Consider the following 20,682-nt stretch of genomic DNA (forward strand, 5'->3'; position numbering starts at 1 on the left):
ATTATCTTAGATGCAAAAAGACAATAGGCTCAATTAAGGTAAAGATTGACCTTTGTCCGGGAAGATTCTGGCCTAGGACTTGACTACCCACTATAAACTGCTTTTAGTTAAAGTTTTAATTTCAGACCATCTTTTGTGGTTTCCTTAGGTCTTTTGAGTTTCCAAGACTGCCATGCAGGCCTTCTCTGAGCTTATCAGGTTAGCATGGGGCTCCTTTTTCATCCCCACTTAATATAAAAGAGCTCTGTATTAATTTGGATAGTGAAAACATAAATTCCAGGCTTCTGAGGCTACTTTTTATGCCACAGGTATTTACAAGTTTGAGAAAAGAGGAAGAAGTCTCAGAGGACATGATGAATGACAAAAGACATGAATCTCTGTTTCCTTTATTTAGATCTCATTTAAAGCCAACCAAACACAATGTCAAAGAACTACACAGTGGTGACTGAGTTTATTCTCCTGGGTCTGACAGACAGAGCCGAGCTGCAGCCTGTCCTTTTCGTGGTGTTCCTGGTCATCTACCTGATCACAGTGACTGGCAACGTGAGCATGATCTTGTTAATCTGGAATGACTCAAGACTTCACACTCCAATGTACTTCTTCCTCAGTCACCTCTCCTTTGTTGACCTCTGTTATGCCACCGATGTCACTCCTCAGATGCTGGTTAATTTCTTATCCAAGAGAAAAACCATTTCCATCATTGGTTGCTTTATACAATTCCACTTCTTCATTGCCTTGGTGATCACAGATTATTATATGCTCACAGTGATGGCTTATGACCGCTACATGGCCATTTGCAAACCCTTGTTATATGGTAGCAAAATGTCCAGAGGTGTCTGCATCTCTCTCGTTGTGATTCCTTATACTTATGGCTTTGCAAATGGTCTGATCCAGACCATCCTGATGCTGCGCCTCTCCTTCTGTGGACCCAATGAAATCAACCACTTTTACTGTGCGGACCCACCTCTGTTAGTTCTTGCCTGCTCAGATACTTATGTCAAAGAAACTGCCATGTTTGTGGTGGCGGGTGCCAACCTCACCTGCTCTCTCACCATGATTTTTGTATCTTACATTTTCATTTTCGCAGCCATTTTGCGTATTCGGTCTGCTGAGGGGAGGCGCAAAGCCTTTTCTACCTGTGGGTCCCATCTGACAGCTGTCACTATCTTTTATGGGACGCTGTTTTGTATGTATCTGAGGCCCCCTTTGGAGACTTCTGTAGAACAGGGGAAAATTGTAGCTGTGTTTTATATCTTTGTGAGTCCTATGTTAAATCCTCTGATCTATAGTCTGAGGAACAAAGATGTTAAAAAAGCATTCAGGAAAGCTATCCGAAAGAAATTGTTTGCTAAATAAACTAGACATTTCGGTCACAGGTGTGCAATAAATCATTATTATTGGGCCAATTAATGAGCCTTTTCAATGACAGAATCACTTTCTGTCACTGAATATGTTTTATCTTCCACAATTAGCATATAGAACTTGGAAGAATGTGTCAAATTATTTATTAGCATTTACAGTATCATGTCAGTGAATTAAAAAAAATAGTGCATTGAAACTCGGAGGCATTACCGGAAGGCATTGTTACTGCTCTTTAAAGTCAGTAAAGAACAGATGATTGCATCCATGATAATCATATTGGTACAAAGTTATAAGAGACAGAATTACCATTGATGCTATGGCAATGACCATCTATTAGATTTCTATAGTGCTTAATAATTTTAAAACTATTTTCCAGAAACTTCTTAACCATGGCAGATGAGTTTTGTTTTCTTCTTCCTTTTATACAAATTATATAGCAACGAAGATCTTTGGGTATCTGACATTTTTGCTCTAAGATGAAAATGCCACATTTTCTTTAGAAAGTGTTTTATATTTTATTATTATATTTTTAACAATATGCATCCCCACCTAAAAACTGGTTGTGTGGTTTAACTTGTTAATTTTTTATTGTGTACTATTTCCAACATACAGTCAAAAATAAATAATAGAAAGAGAACCTGTGTAAGCCCTAATTGATCATTAGTAAGTGTTATCATAATGCCATTTTTGTTTCAAATATTTCAGAGACTCAGATATTTCTAAAAGTGAGTCTTCCCTGACTGATTCTTTTTTCTTCCCATTTCTTGCATTAAGCTCTATTATTAATTTAATGTTTTTTATTCTTATGTAGAGTTTTGTCATTTGATAGTGTTTCTGTATACACAAAATTATATTATTTTCTACATTAAAAACTTGATATACATAAAATCACTCTATGTATTCTTCTGCAATTTATTTCATTTTTTGCTACATATACATTGTTAGACATACATGCTGAATCATGCCTTAGACTTATTCATGCTGAATCAGCAGCATTTTCAATGATGTATAGGGTGGGGCAAAAGTAGGTTTACAGCTGTGAGTATGGTAAACAATCAATAAAGCTATTTATAATATTCATAAACTGCATATATTTGTCCATATGAACAACTGTTGACCTACTTTTTCCCCACCCTGTATTCTATGTTAATATATATGTGTCACAATATATTTATCTATTCTATTATTGATAGGCAATTACATTTTTCTATTTCATGATAATGTATAGAAATGTATATATGTATCTAAGATTCTAATTTCTAAGTCATGAGCATCTGTAAATTTACTACATGCAGTCAAATTATTTTATCAAATTACACTCCTGCCAATACTATGTGAGAATATCCTTAACTCCACATTCTTGTCAACACAATATACTGCCAGACTTTAAAAATATTTTCCAATTTGTTGGTGCAAAATATAGTCTCAGTTCTTGTTTAAACTTTTGAAAAAAAAATTTAATGCAAATTTTTAAAAAATATCTTTTCATTGATTTCAGAGAGGAAGGGAGAGAAAGGGGAGAGAGAGAGAGAGAGAGAGAGAGAGAGAGAGAGAGAGAGAGAGAGAGAGAGAACATCAATGGTGAGAGAGAATCATTGGTCGGCTGCCTCCTGCACACCCCCTACTGGGCATTGAACCTGCAACCTAGGCATATGCCCTTGACTGGAATCAAACCCGGGGCCCTTCAGTCCACAGGCCGACTCTCTATCCACTGAGCCAAACCAGCTAGGGCTCAGTTTTTGAATTATGGTTACAAGAGAAGTTAAGTATTTGTAAATGCTTGATGCTAATTGGAATTTTTCTTTTTTAAAAAAGTTGTATGCCCACATTCTTGTTCACTTTTCAGCTGGGCTATTTTATCTCTATTTTCCACATTTGTTATAGCTCCTTATGTATTCTGTACTAGGTACTAACTTTTTAATGATCTATGCAAATATCTTCAACCTTTTTGTAGTTCGAATTATATTTTTGGGTATGATATATTTGGTGGTGTAGAAATTTTTCATTTTCAGGTAGTTCAAATTTGTCAATCTTCTTTTTATGGTTGTGTTTTGAATATTTGGTTTAAACAATGCGTTCCTATCATAAAGATACTAGAGGCCTGATGCACGAATTCGTGCACAGGTGGGGTCCAGCCCACCAGCCCCGATTGGGGCTGATTGATCCCAGTTGGCAGTGGGAGGGGATTCAGGAGGTTGGCCTTCTGATCCTGCCCCCTGGTTGAACTCCCAGTTGAACTCTGGGTGGAACTCCCGGTCGAGGGGACAATTTGCATATTAGCCTTTTATTATATAGGATTCTTCTACTCTTTCATTTTTTAAAGTTTTGCTTTTGCATACTTAAGCATTCTTTCTGCTATCATAAATATTGCAAAATAGACTCTAATCTTATTTTTAAGGAAAACAATTTTGTCTGTTTTTAATACTTCATACCTTTCTCATTACATTTTTAGTGTAAACTCTGTCATGTATCAAGTTTTCATATATGTATCAGTCTGTTTCTGGGTTCTTTATTCTAGGACCAATTCATCAATCCCTTCATTACTATAAACTACTTTATAAGAATAGTTTTACCAACCCTCATCCGAAAGCTTGGAACATTATTTTCTTGAAGGATCTATGACAGAAGATACCTTTAAAATGAATAGAAGTACCTATAATCTCTCCAGAGTCTACTTCCATCATTTCTCCAGAACAGCAGTCGGCAAACGGCGGCTCGCGAGCCACATGCGGTCTTTGGCCCCTTGAGTGTGGCTCTTCTACAAAATACCACATGCGGGCGCGCACATACAGTGTGATTGAAACTTCATGGCCCATGCGCAGAAGTCGATTTTCAGCCTGGGCGAGTCTATTTTGAAGAAGTGGCGTTAGAAGAAGTGGGGGGTGTTGGTTGGTCGGTTGGTCGGGCGACTAGCGACACGGCGCGGGGGAGGGGCGCGCGATTCATGCAGGAGTTGAGTGAGCCAGTCAGCAGTCTCATGTGCAGTGGTTAGTGCTAGTTGCGTCTGCAACTCGCGCGCCTGTGACAAAAGTACCTACTCGAAGCATAAAGTTATCTGTATTTTTCCAACCAGCTGCAAATCCTACAGGTATTTTTGTCATCAATTTAAGAATTGTAATTCTTTTGTGTTGGTGGCTTTATTATTATAAAATGAAACATTTTTTTAGGTGCCCTGTTTGACATGGCTACAAAGAAGCAAAGAAAAATGGAAGATGAAAACCATGAATTTAAAGTTGAATGTACCTACCTATATAGTTTAAGTTTAAAAAATTTGGCTCTCAAAAGAAATTTCAATTGTACTGTTGATATTTGGCTCTGTTGACTAATGAGTTTGCCGACCACTGCTCCAGAAGACAGGTGAAACCAACTTCATTTGTCCCGACCCGCGGGACAACAACGGGGGAACGAAGAGACACCCTAGGAGAATGAGACAAACAAGGGACACGAGAGAATGGAGGCAAGACAAGAATCTGATCAAGCCTCAAATTTTTATTTTACAGCGGCAGAATATATATTGTTCCAGGGACGGGGGTGGGTAGCAGGGGTGGGTAGCAAAGCTTATAGTAATAGCCTATCAGCAAGTGGCAGCTATTTGCTTGTGATGTGACAAATGGTGTGTGACGGTTATTCTTTATTGTTAGCTACAGGACACGCGTGGCTTCCAGCAACTGGGAACTGGAACTTTTAGTTTCTAGCAACTGGGAACTAGAGACTTCTAGTTTCTAAGATGGAGTTGCTTGTGCCATGGCTCCCAACATTCATTGACCCAGAAATGGTGTCTATGAGAATGAGAAATAAATTTATTTATGGTCTCTATTTAGTCCTGTATTTACCCTCTTATTTTGGTAGTCACCTTCACAAATATTCCTTACCTATGGTTTAATCTATTTTGCAAGACTTCATCAGTTGTAAATGTCTTGATTATTCTTTCTTTCCTATACAAACTGGGCCAATTTCCTAGCCAGAAGGTACCATATCCTGATTTAAGAGCTCACAGGGCCAATAGCCACAGAAGTGAGGTATTGTGGTGTTATTTTACTCTTTATGCATCAAAAATGGTACAATTCCTGCTGGGCGATTTGCACACCCACCCATGTCATGGCATCCTTCTGATCATCTTTGGCATTTCCTTCCAAGATATACAAAATTGCCATTTGTAAAACAAATATAATAATTCTAATAACCCATGGAGTTATGTGAGGATTAGCTAAGTGAGTGCTTGTAAAGTACTAAGCCTAATGCATAGTACATGTTAAGTATTGAATGCTTACTACTTATAATTACCCACATCCTGTTTTCTTTGTTGTAGTTTCTTAAACAAATTAGTTACTCCTTCCATCCATCTTCTTAATTTTTCAGAGATAAGGAAATGAGCTCAATAAAATGCAAAGTTACCTGGGAGGAGATAACCAAGATTCATTTTTTATTCACTGAATTAAGTACATATTGAACACTCCTTAAGTTATTCAGAAAGTGTTGATTGATCAACTATTATTTTCCAGGGCCTATGCTAAGTGTGAAGATTACAGTTATTGCCCATAGGGTTTGCAGTCTAGTGGGCAATAGAAATATTACCAGATAATTAAAACAGAGTTCGAGGAGGACAGGGGCAGAATGTTACAATGCGTGGAGGGAGGTCAGGCTCAGCGCTGTGGAAGCAGAGGAAGCATCTTTGGAGAAGAATTCAATCTGAGCCTTTCCTACTGCCCAAACCAACTTGATTCTGATGAGAATAAGGAAAACACTGACTCGGGGATATCTAAGGGAATATTTTAAAAGTGATGCAGGAAGGAAGGATAAATTGTGACTATAGCTTGAGGAATGGCAGTCACCTACAATTGATAAAGTACTCAACTTGGTATGTGAAGAGCCTGCTTGTTTCACAATCCTGTTCATAGCAGACCCTACTTAAGACATCAGTGTTTATGATAGAGAACATTGATCTGGATTTTCAGAAGAGATAGGAAAAAAACACACAAAAAACCCAAGATAAAAAACCACATGTAAAATCAGACCATCATCAAAATGTTGAGATGGCACCTATTTGTGTCTTCCACAGAGGTCTTAGAGGTCTTAAATTCAAATGGTGAATTTAAAATTATAGAAAATACTAGAGGCCTGGTGCACAAATTTCATGCGGGGGGGGGGGGTGGTTATCCCTCAGCCCGGCCTGCACCCTCTCCAATCAGGGACCCCTCAAAGGATATCCGACTGCCAGTTGGACAGTTAGACATCCCTTTTGCAATCTGGGACCGCTGGCTCCTAACTGCTTGCCTGCCTGCCTGCCTGCCTGGCCATCCCCAAACTGCCGCCCTGCTGGCCTGGCTGCCCCCCAACTGCTCTCTGCCAGCCTGGCCGCCCCCAACTGCCCCCTGCTGGCCTGGCTGCCCCCCAACTGCTGGCCTGGTTGCCCCCTAACTGTCCAGAAGGAAGTAGGGCATCCAGGAGATGTCCTATCACCTGGCCTAATTAGCATATTACCCTTTTATTAGTATAGATGACTATTGCATATGATTAGCTTTCTGTTCCTAGAGTGCTCCAATTAAACCCAAGAGGGTGATTCCCAAAGTAACACTCATTGCTGATACTTTTAAGCCCTTCTGAGATTTCCTTTAAGAGCAGATCCATCCTACATCCAGATATAAATACAGCTATGTTTACCAGCTTAGAGAGGCATCAAGAAACTTCCTTAATCAGAGTTTGACAAACAGGTGCTTATCAGAACCAGAAGTAAGTCTTTTTACTGTCCTTATTTTGAGTCAAAAGGAAATTATATTAAAGTCTCAAACCGAGATCCATGGATTATATGCATTTTTCCAACCTCAAAAGTCAGATATTTTTTTCTGACTTTGCAAATCAGTAGGCTCATGAATTTTGAGTTTTAGCTGTGAATGAGAACATGCCTTTCTCTCAAGGGCTGTGGGAAAAGAAGTAGAGAGGGAAGCTCAACTATAAAAAGTCTTATCTCTATTTCTTGCCCTACTCATTTCTTGCCTACCTTATTTAAATACTTTTTCTAAGTACTTTAAATGAGTTAACTATTTTATTACTCTTGACAATTGCATTTCCCATTTTATGGCTAGGAAAACAACAAAGACAGGTTAAATACTCTGACACTGGCATGGAATTCATAACTGATGGAGCCAGAATCAGAATCACTAAATGGAATTAAGTTCATGAAATTCTGACTTTCTAAGTACTAAAGTATTGGCTCATTAGACATGTTAAAGCAGGCCTGGCATAATCTAATTAGATTTATTTATTGTGAAAAACTTGCATCTGAGCTAACTGTTACTCAAGTTCACAGAGTAAGTTGGTCGCAAAGCTGGAAAAAAGGTTCCAGACCCACCCAGAACCTTTGATTGATGGAATTATTCTGCAAACAAAGAAAAAAACTCATTGAGTGGCTTAGTGCTCCCCTTGTCATGAGCATCTGATCATAAGGGCAGCTTGCTGACGAGTTAGGCATTAGTGTACACCTGAAATGAGGGTTGATCCACTCAGACTGCATGTGCCAAGTTAACACAAGATAATGTGCTGGTCCTTAGATCCACCTCTCCCTCTGGAATACCATTGTACACTCTTCTTTCCTTGAGATGCTCTCCTGAATTGATATTACTTGCTGACTACTTGTCTCTAAACATTTTATAATTTGAATTCCAATAATTTCTTTGCCTTAATTATTTGTTAGAACATTTCTAAGATATCATGAGAGAGAGAAGAAGGAGAGGGCAATGAGGAAGAAATGGAGGTAATCCCATTCACTCTCCCTCCTTTAAACAGAAAAATCATTTTGAAAACAGATTAGAAGTAGGCAACTTTTCTTCATCTGTAGTTTCCAATGGCATAGAATTGATATATTTCCCTGAAAACAAAACATAAATCTACTTCAGTCACACACACACACACACACACACACACACACACACACACACACACACACCCCACTAGCAATTCCAAAGGAAAACCACATATGATATCTTAGTACCTTCTCTTTATCTTCCTAGAACACCCTTCTTAAAATCACTTTATTGCTTGTTCTCCTCCTCCTTCAGTTTGTTCCTAAGTCACCTTTTCATGAGTTTTTGTTTTTGTTTTTGCTGATGCTACTTTTTAAAATTTGATTATCATTTCCCCAAACCTTATTTTCTTTACTTTTCTCCATAACAGTGCCTTTTAAAACACCATGTACTTACTTGCAATAATATCTGTCTCTGTCCACTAAAATATAATTCCAGAAAGGCAGGGGTTTTTGAAGTTTTTGTTTATTGTGTGTCTAAAGTGACTAATCACATGCAATGTTAAGTACCCATAATTGCTTGTTTCATGAATACTTAATTTGATGTCCATGATGGCTTGAGAAGGAGACAAAATAGATATTATCCTCCTCCTTACATTGGGAAAATCAAGTGACTCATGCTGAAAGATAATTATATGTTCCCAGTAACTAGTATTATTGTATTCAACAAATGTTTATTAAGTACTTAATATTTTAGGTAGAGGAGATATTGTTGTCACTGTCTTTCTCAAATTTTTACTAAAGCAACTTTTAGTGACATTTTGAAATCAGGCAAGAATTGGGAAGGTTTAAAAAACTTAATATGAGAGAAAGGTCAAAAAAATGAAAGCATCTTAAGAGAAAGGAAGAGGGGACTCAGCACTAGTTGTGATACAAAGGAGAGCTAAAAATCTATATAAATTGTGACACTTCTAGGAAAATACAAGTTGTGATTAATTAAATAGTATCTAAAACATTTCTTTTATTTATAAACACACTAGAGGCCCGATGCACCAAATTCATGCAAGGGGCTCAGCCCTCACAGCCCCAGCTGCCTTGACCGGCCCTCACAGCCTCGGCTGGCCCTCGCAGCCCCAGCTTCATCAGGAAGGTCATCTGGAGGGTTGTCCGGAAGGTCATCCAGAACTGTCATTCTGCTGTTCGGTCTAATAGCAAATTAGCTCTTTATTATATAGGATTATGGCATTGCTTTAAACCATCCTCAGGATACTATGTGAGTGTTCATTTGATTTCACTATTCATTGTTCACTTATTTACCATATGTTTATGGGACCACTGTGATCATGCTTTTCTAAATTGTGATTCTGGGAACATCTGCATTAGAATCCTCATGTCAGTCTTTCTGAAACAAAACTTTTTTTTTTTTGTAATTTGCTTGATTAACAAATTTTCAAGCAATTGCTTAAAAATCCCGTAATTCTTCTGAGGATATGACACCATGAAAAGTTCATGGAGATATAGAGATGAGTAAAACATTGCATGCAATTTATTCTTTCATGCGTACACTATTTTTTCTTTTCTTCTTAAGTACAGTATATAAATATGTGCTTAGAAGTAACAGTACAACAGTGGACTGGAATAAATTACTGGTATGTGGGGTACGCTGGAAGAGGAACACAGAAAGGGACGAGTTCAATCTCATGTATGACAGAGTGGAGTGAGAAGTGTCTCACAAACAATTGGCCTTGAATTTGACCTTTAGAGGACAAGTAGAATTTGAGAGACAAAAATAGGTCATGAAGAAAGGGGATATGTATGGGTATATGAATATAAGCTGTATATATCAACTTAAGGATGGGTATATGTATAGGTAAGGATGGGTATAAGTATCTATAGGGATAACTGTAGGTATAAGTGTAGATAAGTATAATAGTAATTCAATATAAAGGCAAAAATATAAATGGTTTAGTAGAAGCACAAAGTTGGTTTAGTATAGTATTCATTTTGAATTATATGGATTTAGGAAAAAAATTTTCAATAATCAGTAACATTATGTGTACCTTCATGTCTGACCTTATCACATTTGTTTCAGGTTCAGGCACAGATTCTCAGAAAATGTCCATCACAAATGGCAGTGCAGTAAGAGAATTCATTCTCCTGGGGCTCACAGATCGCCCTGAACTCCAGCCTCTCCTCTTTGTGCTGTTTCTGGTTGTGTACCTTGCTACTCTCTTTGGCAACCTGGGCATGATAGTGTTGATCAGACTGGATTCTCGCCTTCACACCCCTATGTACTTCTTCCTCAGCAATTTAGCCTTTGTTGACTTGTGCTATACCTCCAACGCCACCCCACAGATGCTGGCTAATTTTCTTTCAGAGAAGAAGACCATCACCTTTGGGGGCTGCTTTACTCAGTGTTACATTTTCATTGCGCTCCTTCTCACAGAGTTTTACATGCTGGCAGCCATGGCCTATGACCGCTACGTGGCCATATGCAGCCCTCTGCACTATAGTGTGAAAATGTCCAGGCAGGTCTGCACCTGCTTGGCCACATTTCCTTATGTCTATGGCTTCTCAGATGGCCTGTTACAGTCCATCCTGACCTTCCGCTTGACCTTCTGCGGATCCAATGTCATCAACCACTTCTACTGTGCTGACCCACCACTCATTAAGCTTTCCTGTTCTGACACTTCTATCAAAGAGCTTGCCATGCTCATATCAGCTGGCTTCAATCTCTCCAGCTCCCTCACCATCATCCTGGTGTCCTATGCCTTCATTATTGCTGCCATCCTCCGGATCAAATCAGCAGAGGGAAGGCACAAAGCATTCTCCACCTGTGGTTCCCACATGATGGCTGTTACCCTATTTTATGGGTCACTCTTTTGTATGTATGTAAGACCACCAACAGATAAGACTGTTGAGGAATCCAAAATAATAGCTGTCTTCTACACCTTTGTAAATCCAGTGCTTAATCCGTTAATCTACAGCCTGCGGAACAAAGATGTGAAGCAGGCATTGAAGAATGTCTTCAGACGAAATGTGGTCACTAGGATGGCAATGCTTCCATTTCCCAATAAACCATAACACTAAACCTTGGGCTCAAATGTCCTTGCATACTGATGATAAATCTGGGTATTCTCTATGGGTATATCTCAGGGTAATCTGTAAAGCTCAGTTCTGGGCAAAAGTAAGTGAGCTATACCCTTGCCCCTCAATGTGTGGTCCTTGAACCGGCAGCAACAGCATTACCTTGGAGATTTTAGAAACGTGGCAACACATTCTGTACCTCAGATCTATGATATCCAAATCTGTGTTTCAGCCTAATCCTATGTGATTGGTAAATACATTAAATTTGAGCAGCAGTGCTCTCAGTGGAAACTTCCTCTTGGAATGACCTGGGGCACTGGTGTGCTCTTATTGTTTATAACAGTAGACAGGATAAACATGCTTTCAGCCCAGTTCCTTGAATTTACTGTTCTTATTGCCATCTATTTTTAAGAAATATGTCTTCCCACCCCAACTTACTAAGCAAAACCATAAACTATGGGTCAGAATAATGGTTTCCTATTTATGTGCTTGAGAAATGTTCAGTATGTGACTGGTAGAGAGAGGACTAGAATCAGCATTCTTTCATAAACATGAGTTTGTGGATCTAGTTTGTGGCCTCTGAGCTATAGGATTCTACTTTCTTCCTCTGAATTGCAACCCTGGATCCATGAACTCAGTTCTAGGAAAAGAATGAATTCTTTCTGTAGCACCTGAATTCGAAAAATTTAATACTTAACTGGAGTTATCTTTTCTTTTTTTAAAAAAATAAATGTTTGGATTATTGATTTCAGTCTCACATTTTTTGTCATATACTAGTAAGTTTTTGTACATTTTACCTAAACACTGTTTTAGCTGAAACCTACTATTTTTTAATAGTTTAGTTTGCTATATTTTCTTATCGTCTTGGTGACTTTTTCTTTCATCTATGGATTATTTAGCAGAGAGTGGTCAATGACCATACATTTGGGACTTTAAAATAAATTTTATTGTTACATGTTTGTAAGTTCTCTGGTCAAAGACCTTGTCTTATAATTTTATTCTTGAAATTTTATTGGCTAATATTTTTCCAGCTTTATTGAGATATAATTGACATATAACATTGTTTAAAGTATATATTGGAAAGTGATTATTACAGTAAGGTTGGTTAAGACATCTATCATCTATAATTACATTTTTTGTTGTAGATAATTAGATATTTGGTAAATGGGAAGAAAAGGTAGTATATCATTTCCTTTTACTCTGTTCTCATCTCTGGGCAAATGAATCACATACTGATAAAGTAATTGCTTACCAGGTTTTGAATAATATATTACTTTCCAAGTCCTGGACCTCACACCTTGAACTAACTACATTACAATTCAATTCATTATGTTATCTTGTCCAAATGATTTTACTTACTGGGTTTTGTAATTTAACCACTTAATTCTAGATATGAAAGTCTTTTTAGCAAACAGTAGTCATTTTGTTGAAGGGACTCTATAAAACATAATTTCAACTGGGAAAACATCAAAGTCCATGAATTATATCATTATTTTATGTCTTAAATTTTTATTGATTTGATTGGAATGAATGGTGATCCACAAGGCAAAAATTCTATGAGAAATCCTAAAACAATAAGCTCAAAACAATTACAATCTGATGCAATTCCATTGTGCATAATCCAAGACTCTAATGACTATGAGTTGACATAAATTACTATTCCCCTGGAGTTTTCTCTTGCAGTAGTAACATGATAATCATTTTTCCAGGGTGTGTTGAAAAATACTACAGGGATAAAAGTTCCAAGTTGCAAGTGTATAAATCATTCCCAGCAGCTCATTCCTTGGGCCATTAGTGTCTCTGAGAAAATCTTTCCTGGGTCAGGTAGGTATGAAAATTCTGACTTCCATGCTTGCATTTTCTTTTTATTTATTTAATTAAAAAATTTAAGAAACTGATTTTAGAAAGAGGAAGGGAGAGAGAGAGAGAGAGAGAGAGAGAGAGAGAGAGAGAGAATGAGAAACATTAATGGGTTGCCTTCCATAAGCACTCTGATGAGGGATTGAACCCACAACCTGGGTATGTGCCCTGGCCAGGAATCAAACCCACCACCTTTTGGTGCATAGGACAATGCTCCAATCAACTGAGCCACATAGGTTAGGCCTGTACTTTCTCTTCTTGTTTCAGTTTTGAATCTTCATGGGTAGGAGTCAGGTGACAACAAAAGCAGTTTTGAATGTTAGTATAATTTCTCAGTATATATTATTTAGATTGGTCACTAGACAAGATAAAATTTAATTGGAATTCCGTGTTTACTATAATCATTTTACTTTATAAATACCATTCTCTCCATTCATTTAATAATTTTAGTGCACAATAAATAACTATATTGGAGTAAGCAGTTGACAATCTAATAAATTATTTTTAGAATAATATCTATTGAAAAAACAGTCCCCCCTCCAAAAAACAACAACAACAAAACCCAAAACACCTTGACAAATAATTTTTAAGAAGGACAAATTCAAGCATACTTATACTCATTCTAGTTAAAGTAAAACTCTCATAGAACTTTATATTATATTATTAGAGAGATAAACTTTTGGGGCAAATTTAATATTCACTAAAAACTATATGACTAGTAATGAGTGTGGGATTTGTAACTACATAAATGATGAGTCAGAATTTCCAAGTGATGGAAGTTTTAGAAATTATTTAGTCAAAGTCTGATATTGAATAAATGAGGACTCTGTAGAAAGAAAGCCACTATGTTAAGGTAAAAGGAATGTTTTCTAATGCTCTTTTACTGTGGTATGATTGACTAGTATGAAGTCACAATGTACAACATGATCTATAATTTAGGTTCATACATTGTATTCAGGTAATCCATCCTGCCCTTATATTTGTGAGACACTGGAATAAAAAAAACCAAGAGAGTGAGAAGGTGCTGGAGTTCATATGGCAGAGTGCTCTAATCTGGGAAATTATATTCACATGACATGCTTGGCTCCATCACCTATATGACTCAGGTAGTTTTTTTCTTTATTTTCTACCTTAAAATATATTTTTTTCTCAGCTATTCTTGCAAATTTAAGTCTTAATGACTTGTGGTAGTTTCTGGACTAAATTACTAAAACTAAACGTCAGCAACTCATTTCTATCTATTTTCTGCGCTTCTTCCTTTGACTTCAATAGCTAGCCCCTAGTCTCTCACTCAGTCTATCTTATGGGACTGCGACAATGGTGACCTTATGTATATGAAACAGTACATGTGACAGAGTCCAATGTGATCCTGCTACCTTAGACATTTGGATTTTAACTGGAGCCTGAAGAGAGCAAACCTTTCCCCACTGAGATTTGCTTAGCCCAAAGAGAGCATTTGAGCTCCAGGCTCTTTGAACAAGTGAGTTTAGGAAAGGCAGCATATTCTTACCCCTCTCCTTTAGGTTCAAGTGCATATCGGTATATAAAAGGTTCTGAGACTTCCTGCAAGCCTGGATCCAACTCCCTTTTCCCCTCCAAACTCAGCATTTTAAAATTTATTTTTATCATAGACCAGTTTTTGTTGCCCGATATTCACTTGTTTCGCTGAACACAGTTATGGAAATATTAATCTAAAAACTCAGGTGACAGAACTGTGCTCAGTGGATAAAGTATTGGCCTATGCACTGAAGGGTTCTGGGTTCGATTCTGATAAAGGGTACATGCCCAGGTTGAGGGTTTAAACCCTGGTTGGCATGCAGGAAACAGCCTATCAGTGATTCTCTCTCATCATTGATTTTTTAAAATAAAATCTCTCTCTCCTTCTCCCTTTCTCTCTGAAATCAATAAAAATATATTAAAAAAAACCTCAGGTGACAGCAAGCTTACTTTTTATTTGTGCCCTATTTTCCCCATTCCTAATTGTACTTGTTCTATCAGTTGCAGGATTCTCCTAAAAGTAAAATAGATTAGAATGTCATAATTGCTTTGTAAAAGTGAAGTGTCCGTGGGCATGAGAAAAAAAATACTATTATCAAAATATAGCCTTTCCTTTCATAACTGTAGAATGTGGTTGCTAAGCCTATTTACAGGAAAGAGTAGAAAATAGGCAGATTAAATACCAATCTAATTTTTTTACATTTTTATTTTCTTTATTGTTGTCTTTATTAGTTGTTTAATGTAATATGATGATCTACCAGGTGCTACTATTTGGAACATGGTTGTAGAGATTTAAAGATTAGATGAGTATCTGCATGTCACAATAATAGAAGATTTACATTACTAAGCGAACCTTTTCCTAATGAACTTGTTCTTCTGGTGAGTGAGGAAAGAGCTCTTTTGCTATTGACATAAATCCTGATTGTCTAATGATTGCATTTTCCTGCCAAAGGCCAAAGTTGTATATTTAAGCCTTGCAAATTCTATGTCAAATTACCAGGGGATGTTGGTTCTAATTTATCACAGTAACTTGGGAATTACAGGGAATAACACCCACCCACACACACACACACACACACACACATACACACACACACACACTCGAAAAAAACAACATCAAAGACAAATTCAAAGAGCTTTCAGGAGTGTTCACACTCTTCTGAGCCTATAGTGGGGCCTTTCAGTTTGTTCCCATGCTTGCCACATCTTTTTTTTCTTTATTGATTAAGGTATTACATATGTGTCCTTATCCCCCTATTCTCCTTGTCTCCCCGCCCCTCTGCCCCCCCCCCCACCCCCGTGCCCTCACCCTCTAGTGTCTGTGTCCATTGGTTATGCTTATATGCATGCATACAGGTCCTTTGGTTGACTGCTCCTCCTAACTCCCCATCCTCCCCTGACTTCCCTCTGAGGTTTGACGGTCTGATTGATGCTTCTCTGTCTCTGGATATTTTTGTTCGTCAGTTTATGTTGTTCATTATATTCCACAAATGAGTGAGATCATGTGATATTTATCTTTCTCTGCCTTCTCTTAAATGTTTCATTTGACACAATTGAAAATTCATGCCTGCCTCTAGGTGGAGTTTCTTTGATTTCTCTTGAAAGCCTGCTGTCTCTGCATAGACCAACCTCACTAACTGAAAGTCCTCCCTACACTTGTCCTAGAAAATTCTTAGTTACCTTTAAGCCCAGTTGAAGGTTATCATTCTTTGATACCTATCCTGATGCCTGAATGCAATTAGTGTTAAGTGAAAAAAAGGGATAAGAAAACAAAACTATCATCTAAGTTTTGACTATTTCTCTTTTCCTCATCTATGTCTCTCTTGCTCTTATTCATATAAACTCTTCTGGATGAAAATTTCTCCATCAGTAATTTATCTAGGGCTTTATTTCCAATTTCAAGGTTCTTATCTATTCATTTAGGGATACCACAACCTCCTATATTTCATGGATTATGCAGTCAAACAGGTCCAAGGGAATTTGCTTCAAACCTCTATAATTTTAAGCTCTCTAATTCAGTAGGGAGTGCAGTACTCAGAGGTTGAACTTCTAAATATGCACAACGGCTAATGACTGAAAAACATTTTCAAACACATTACCATTTTGTCCAGAAACAAATACTGAGCACAGTGATGAAGCCGGTGATTTTACGTTGTGTACTGCATGTGGCACTTTGTGGTTCGACCCATTTTTAGACAAACTATGTGTCATAATCCCCATATTCCAAAACAACTTGGTGTCACAAGGGTCATTTTATTTGGGAATCATCTGAATGTTCTATACCTAGGTAATAGGGACCTTGACCTTCTTTTAAAAGTTCCCACTCCTACAGTCTCAGATTCCAATAATAGCTATGTGTGAGGGTGCCTGAGAGTGGAAGAAGAAGAAGAGAAGGAAAATGAGAGAAAGAGAAAAGAAACATATGATGGACTTCTCATTCACTTCTTAATTTATTTTCATTCATCTAAGTGAGCAATGCTGGCACCTAAGAAAATGGTCAGAGGAAATTCTACCTTGGTGACTGAATTTATTCTTTTAGGCTTAACGGATCGTCCAGAGCTTCAGCCGATCCTCTTTGTGCTGTTCCTGGTGATCTACCTGATCACTGTTGGAGGGAACCTGGGCATGTTGGTATTGATCAGGATAGATGCAAGACTCCATACCCCCATGTACTTCTTTCTTGCCAGTTTGTCCTGCTTGGATTTGTGCTATTCCACGAACGTGACTCCTAAGATGTTGGTGAACTTCTTATCTGAAAAGAAAACCATTTCTTATGCTGCGTGTTTAGTCCAGTGTTATTTTTTCATTGCCATGGTGATAACTGAATATTACATGCTAGCTGTAATGGCTTATGATAGGTACATGGCTATCTGTAGCCCTTTGCTTTACAGCAGCAAGATGTCCAAAGGCGTCTGTATCCGCCTGATTGCTGGTCCATATGTCTATGGGTTCCTCAGCGGCCTGATGGAAACCATGTGGACATATCGCTTGACTTTCTGTGGCTCCAACATCATCAATCACTTCTATTGTGCGGATCCACCCCTCATCCGACTCTCTTGCTCTGACACTTTCATTAAGGAGACATCCATGTTCGTGGTAGCAGGATTTAACCTCTCCAACTCTCTCCTTATTATCCTCATCTCCTACATCTTCATTCTCATTGCCATCCTGAGAATACGTTCTGCTGAAGGCAGGCAGAAAGCTTTTTCCACCTGTGGGTCCCACCTGGTGGTGGTGACTGTGTTTTATGGGACCCTCTTCTGCATGTACGTTAGACCTCCCACGGACAAGTCAGTGGAGGAGTCCAAAATCATTGCTGTGTTCTACACTTTTGTAAGCCCTATGTTGAACCCCATCATTTACAGTCTGAGGAACAAGGATGTGAAACAAGCTTTGTGGAAATTGGTTAGAAGAAATGTACTTTTGAAGTAATATCACAGTGTATCTTTCTTTAAAAAATAAATAAAAGATATATTTATAACAGCTGGATCTGGCTTTAACTGCATTTATAGTAAAATCAATTTTAAATTGTTGATGAAAGCTCTAATATAACTACAAAACTTAAAAGACGTGTATAGAGGATGCGTAGTTTTCTATGAGACATGTGAATGCATTGTGTATGTAAAGAGGTGGGAGTTATATATCCATGTGGGGTATACTTTCTCTTCCTATATACATTTTTACACTTATAACTTTATATATTACTTTTAGATTATAAAACATTCTTAGAGTAAAACATCAAAACTCTAGAAGAGTATAAAGTAAAAGAATAAAATATATTTTTTCTTTATCCTGATCTTCCATTGTCATTTCTCAAAATTCTCACTATTAATAGTTTCTTAAGTTTTAAGAAAATTTCTATATATCTACAAATCAATATATGGTATGATTGTATATATACACATATACATACAATTTTAATACACATGTTGACTATCATGAGCTAATTTTTAGTATTTTATAATTCTGTAGCATTTACAATGTAGGGGTTTTGATCCCATGGTTTACAGAAATGTCACCAAAATGCTGTTGAGGCTTGCTGTCACCTCTAGGAAAAAGAACGTACTATAACACCCCCATGTCCTTGCCTGACATCCATTTATTTCTCTCTGCTTATGAGAGTTATTTTTAATAAGACATTTCCTTCTTCTGCCATAACAGGAAACAAGAACCTCCAGACTATTTGTTTTAGATATAACTTCTGAAACAGGCTAAGAATGGCCCTTATAAAAATATAAGGCTTGTCTCAGAAAGAATTGTAATTTCTGTAGAGCTTATTATTGTCATTCTAGCCTCCTGGGGCCTAGGGTTGTATGTTTTCCCTCATCTCTGCATATTTATCTATTTTTCAGGAGATAGATATTTGCTATTTGTACCACAGTTCAAATTTTACCTACAATTATCCTTCGATAAGTTAATTCTTTGGCGATGTTAACATTCCAGGTGACTTTGCAATGACATAACATAAGCAAAATCAATGAATGTGTACTGAGCATTTACAATAAGCCAAGTACTGCTCCAAGTACCAAGGAACCTTCAGGAGTTCTAAGATTGTATAGGTTCTCGAGTTCATGAAGCTGTAAAGAGAAAAATCAATACAACTTGTCAAGTGTTTAAAAGATGGAAGAGCTAATGCAAAAGAGAAAAGAAGCAATTTATTCCCAGCAAACTGAAGATAGTCTTGTGGTTGTGTAAGACAAAAACTTAATCATTCCTTGTGCTCCTGCTCCAACATACTCATAGCCTCCAGTAAAATGTTATGTCAGAACATGCAGGTCTGAACAAAGTAAGTGTTAGAACTGATTGGTGATCACATATGTTAATGTTGCTTCCAGTGGCAGAGGAAAAGTCACAGAACTGTAATGAGTCATTTCCAACTGAGATATTTTTTCTCAGCTTATTTCAGTTTCTTTTCCAACTTAGAGCCTATTTTTGCTCAATATTTTCTGTAGGATAACATTTTAATGTCCATTAATTGTATATTATCCTATATAATTGTTTCAAGCTCTCTTATGACCAGATGCTATTTAAATAACTTTATACTGAAAGCCAGACTGTCTACAAATTATGTTAAAATACATATATACACAAAATAATTATTATTTTTGCACATGATAGAATTATGTTTCTCTTTTGGGTTTAGGTGAAAGTGTGTTGCTATTTCTGGACAATGAGTTAGATTAGAATTCATATGTATCAATTCTCAGTTCAGCATATAATTGTTGGTAAGAGAACCCTTCAGTGGGTTTTTTTCTTTCCATGGTGAGCATCATGGGTTCTTGAGTGAGGAGATGTGAAACAGAGCTCACTGTCAATTCAAAATAGAAACATAGAATGACCGAGAAATGCCCTGTGTTTTATAAGCTACTGCAATATGTTGAGTTACTTATTTCTAGGAAATAGCCTCTTCTGACTCATACAATATTAATCATATAAAATTTAAAAAGGTGGGATGCATACCATATAGAAATTAAACACCACAACCCCCCCCCCAAAAAAAAAAATCACAATTGGGAATTTATATTCTTCCAGTCTTTTTTCTATGTTTTTACATATATGCATGTGTTTAGTTAAAATCATTTATTGTAATTATTGCTTTAATTACTAATGTAAACTATGTATATTGTTTCAAAAGTCATTTAATAAGACTTATATGAATTTTTGTCTCACTTCTTACTCACTCTTGTCTTCCCATAGATATCATCTTCCTATTATTTCCTTTGGTAATTAACTCATTTTAGATTATATTATTATATGTCTAGTTATTGAATTTTTCAATCATGACCATGATTGACTGACATCTTTTTTATTAAAAAAGAAAGCATTATAATTCTTCCACAAATACCTGAATTCCTATCCAAGAGCCACCACTTTTTTCTCCTCATCTTCACAATCTGGCCACATTTGAATTTTTTCGTAAATAAATATTGGTTTTTTAAAATACTATGAATATATCATTAGTGATACCTTAATACTATGAGTAACACTAAGAGAATTACCAATACTAATTACTAAGATCGTTAGTAATACTATGAATGTAATTCTTTGTTTGCACAATTGTTTGATTTTCATAGAGTTGACAGTTGTCTTTACTTTTATCTTTATGTCTACTTTCCCCAAAACTTTCACTGAACTAT

General features: G+C 37.0%; 3 protein-coding genes across 3 annotated transcripts; all 3 read left to right on the plus strand.

The window, feature by feature from the left end:
* Positions 1-420: 420 nt before the first annotated feature.
* On the plus strand, positions 421-1,356 carry LOC132242274 (olfactory receptor 5M5-like). Its single transcript, XM_059711176.1, has one exon. It carries the CDS (start codon positions 421-423, stop codon positions 1,354-1,356), a length of 936 nt encoding a protein of 311 aa, XP_059567159.1.
* A 6,740-nt stretch (positions 1,357-8,096) lies between these two features.
* Positions 8,097-11,185, plus strand: LOC132241931 (olfactory receptor 5M11). The gene is made up of 2 exons (XM_059710879.1): positions 8,097-8,113; positions 10,237-11,185. Exons 1-2 carry the CDS (start codon positions 8,097-8,099, stop codon positions 11,183-11,185), a joined length of 966 nt encoding a protein of 321 aa, XP_059566862.1.
* Positions 11,186-17,020: 5,835 nt separating this feature from the next.
* Positions 17,021-17,977, plus strand: LOC132242275 (olfactory receptor 5M5). The gene has a single exon (XM_059711177.1). It carries the CDS (start codon positions 17,021-17,023, stop codon positions 17,975-17,977), a length of 957 nt encoding a protein of 318 aa, XP_059567160.1.
* The last annotated feature ends 2,705 nt before the right edge of the window (positions 17,978-20,682 follow it).

Source organism: Myotis daubentonii, chromosome 9 (genome assembly GCF_963259705.1).
Source record: "Myotis daubentonii chromosome 9, mMyoDau2.1, whole genome shotgun sequence".
NCBI classification, from domain to species: domain Eukaryota; kingdom Metazoa; phylum Chordata; class Mammalia; order Chiroptera; family Vespertilionidae; genus Myotis; species Myotis daubentonii.

Excerpts from the sequence above, each read along its gene's own strand:
- LOC132242274 (XM_059711176.1), top strand. The coding sequence starts at position 421 with ATGTCAAAGAACTACACAGTGGTGACTGAGTTTATTCTCCTGGGTCTG.
- LOC132242275 (XM_059711177.1), top strand. The coding sequence starts at position 17,021 with ATGCTGGCACCTAAGAAAATGGTCAGAGGAAATTCTACCTTGGTGACT.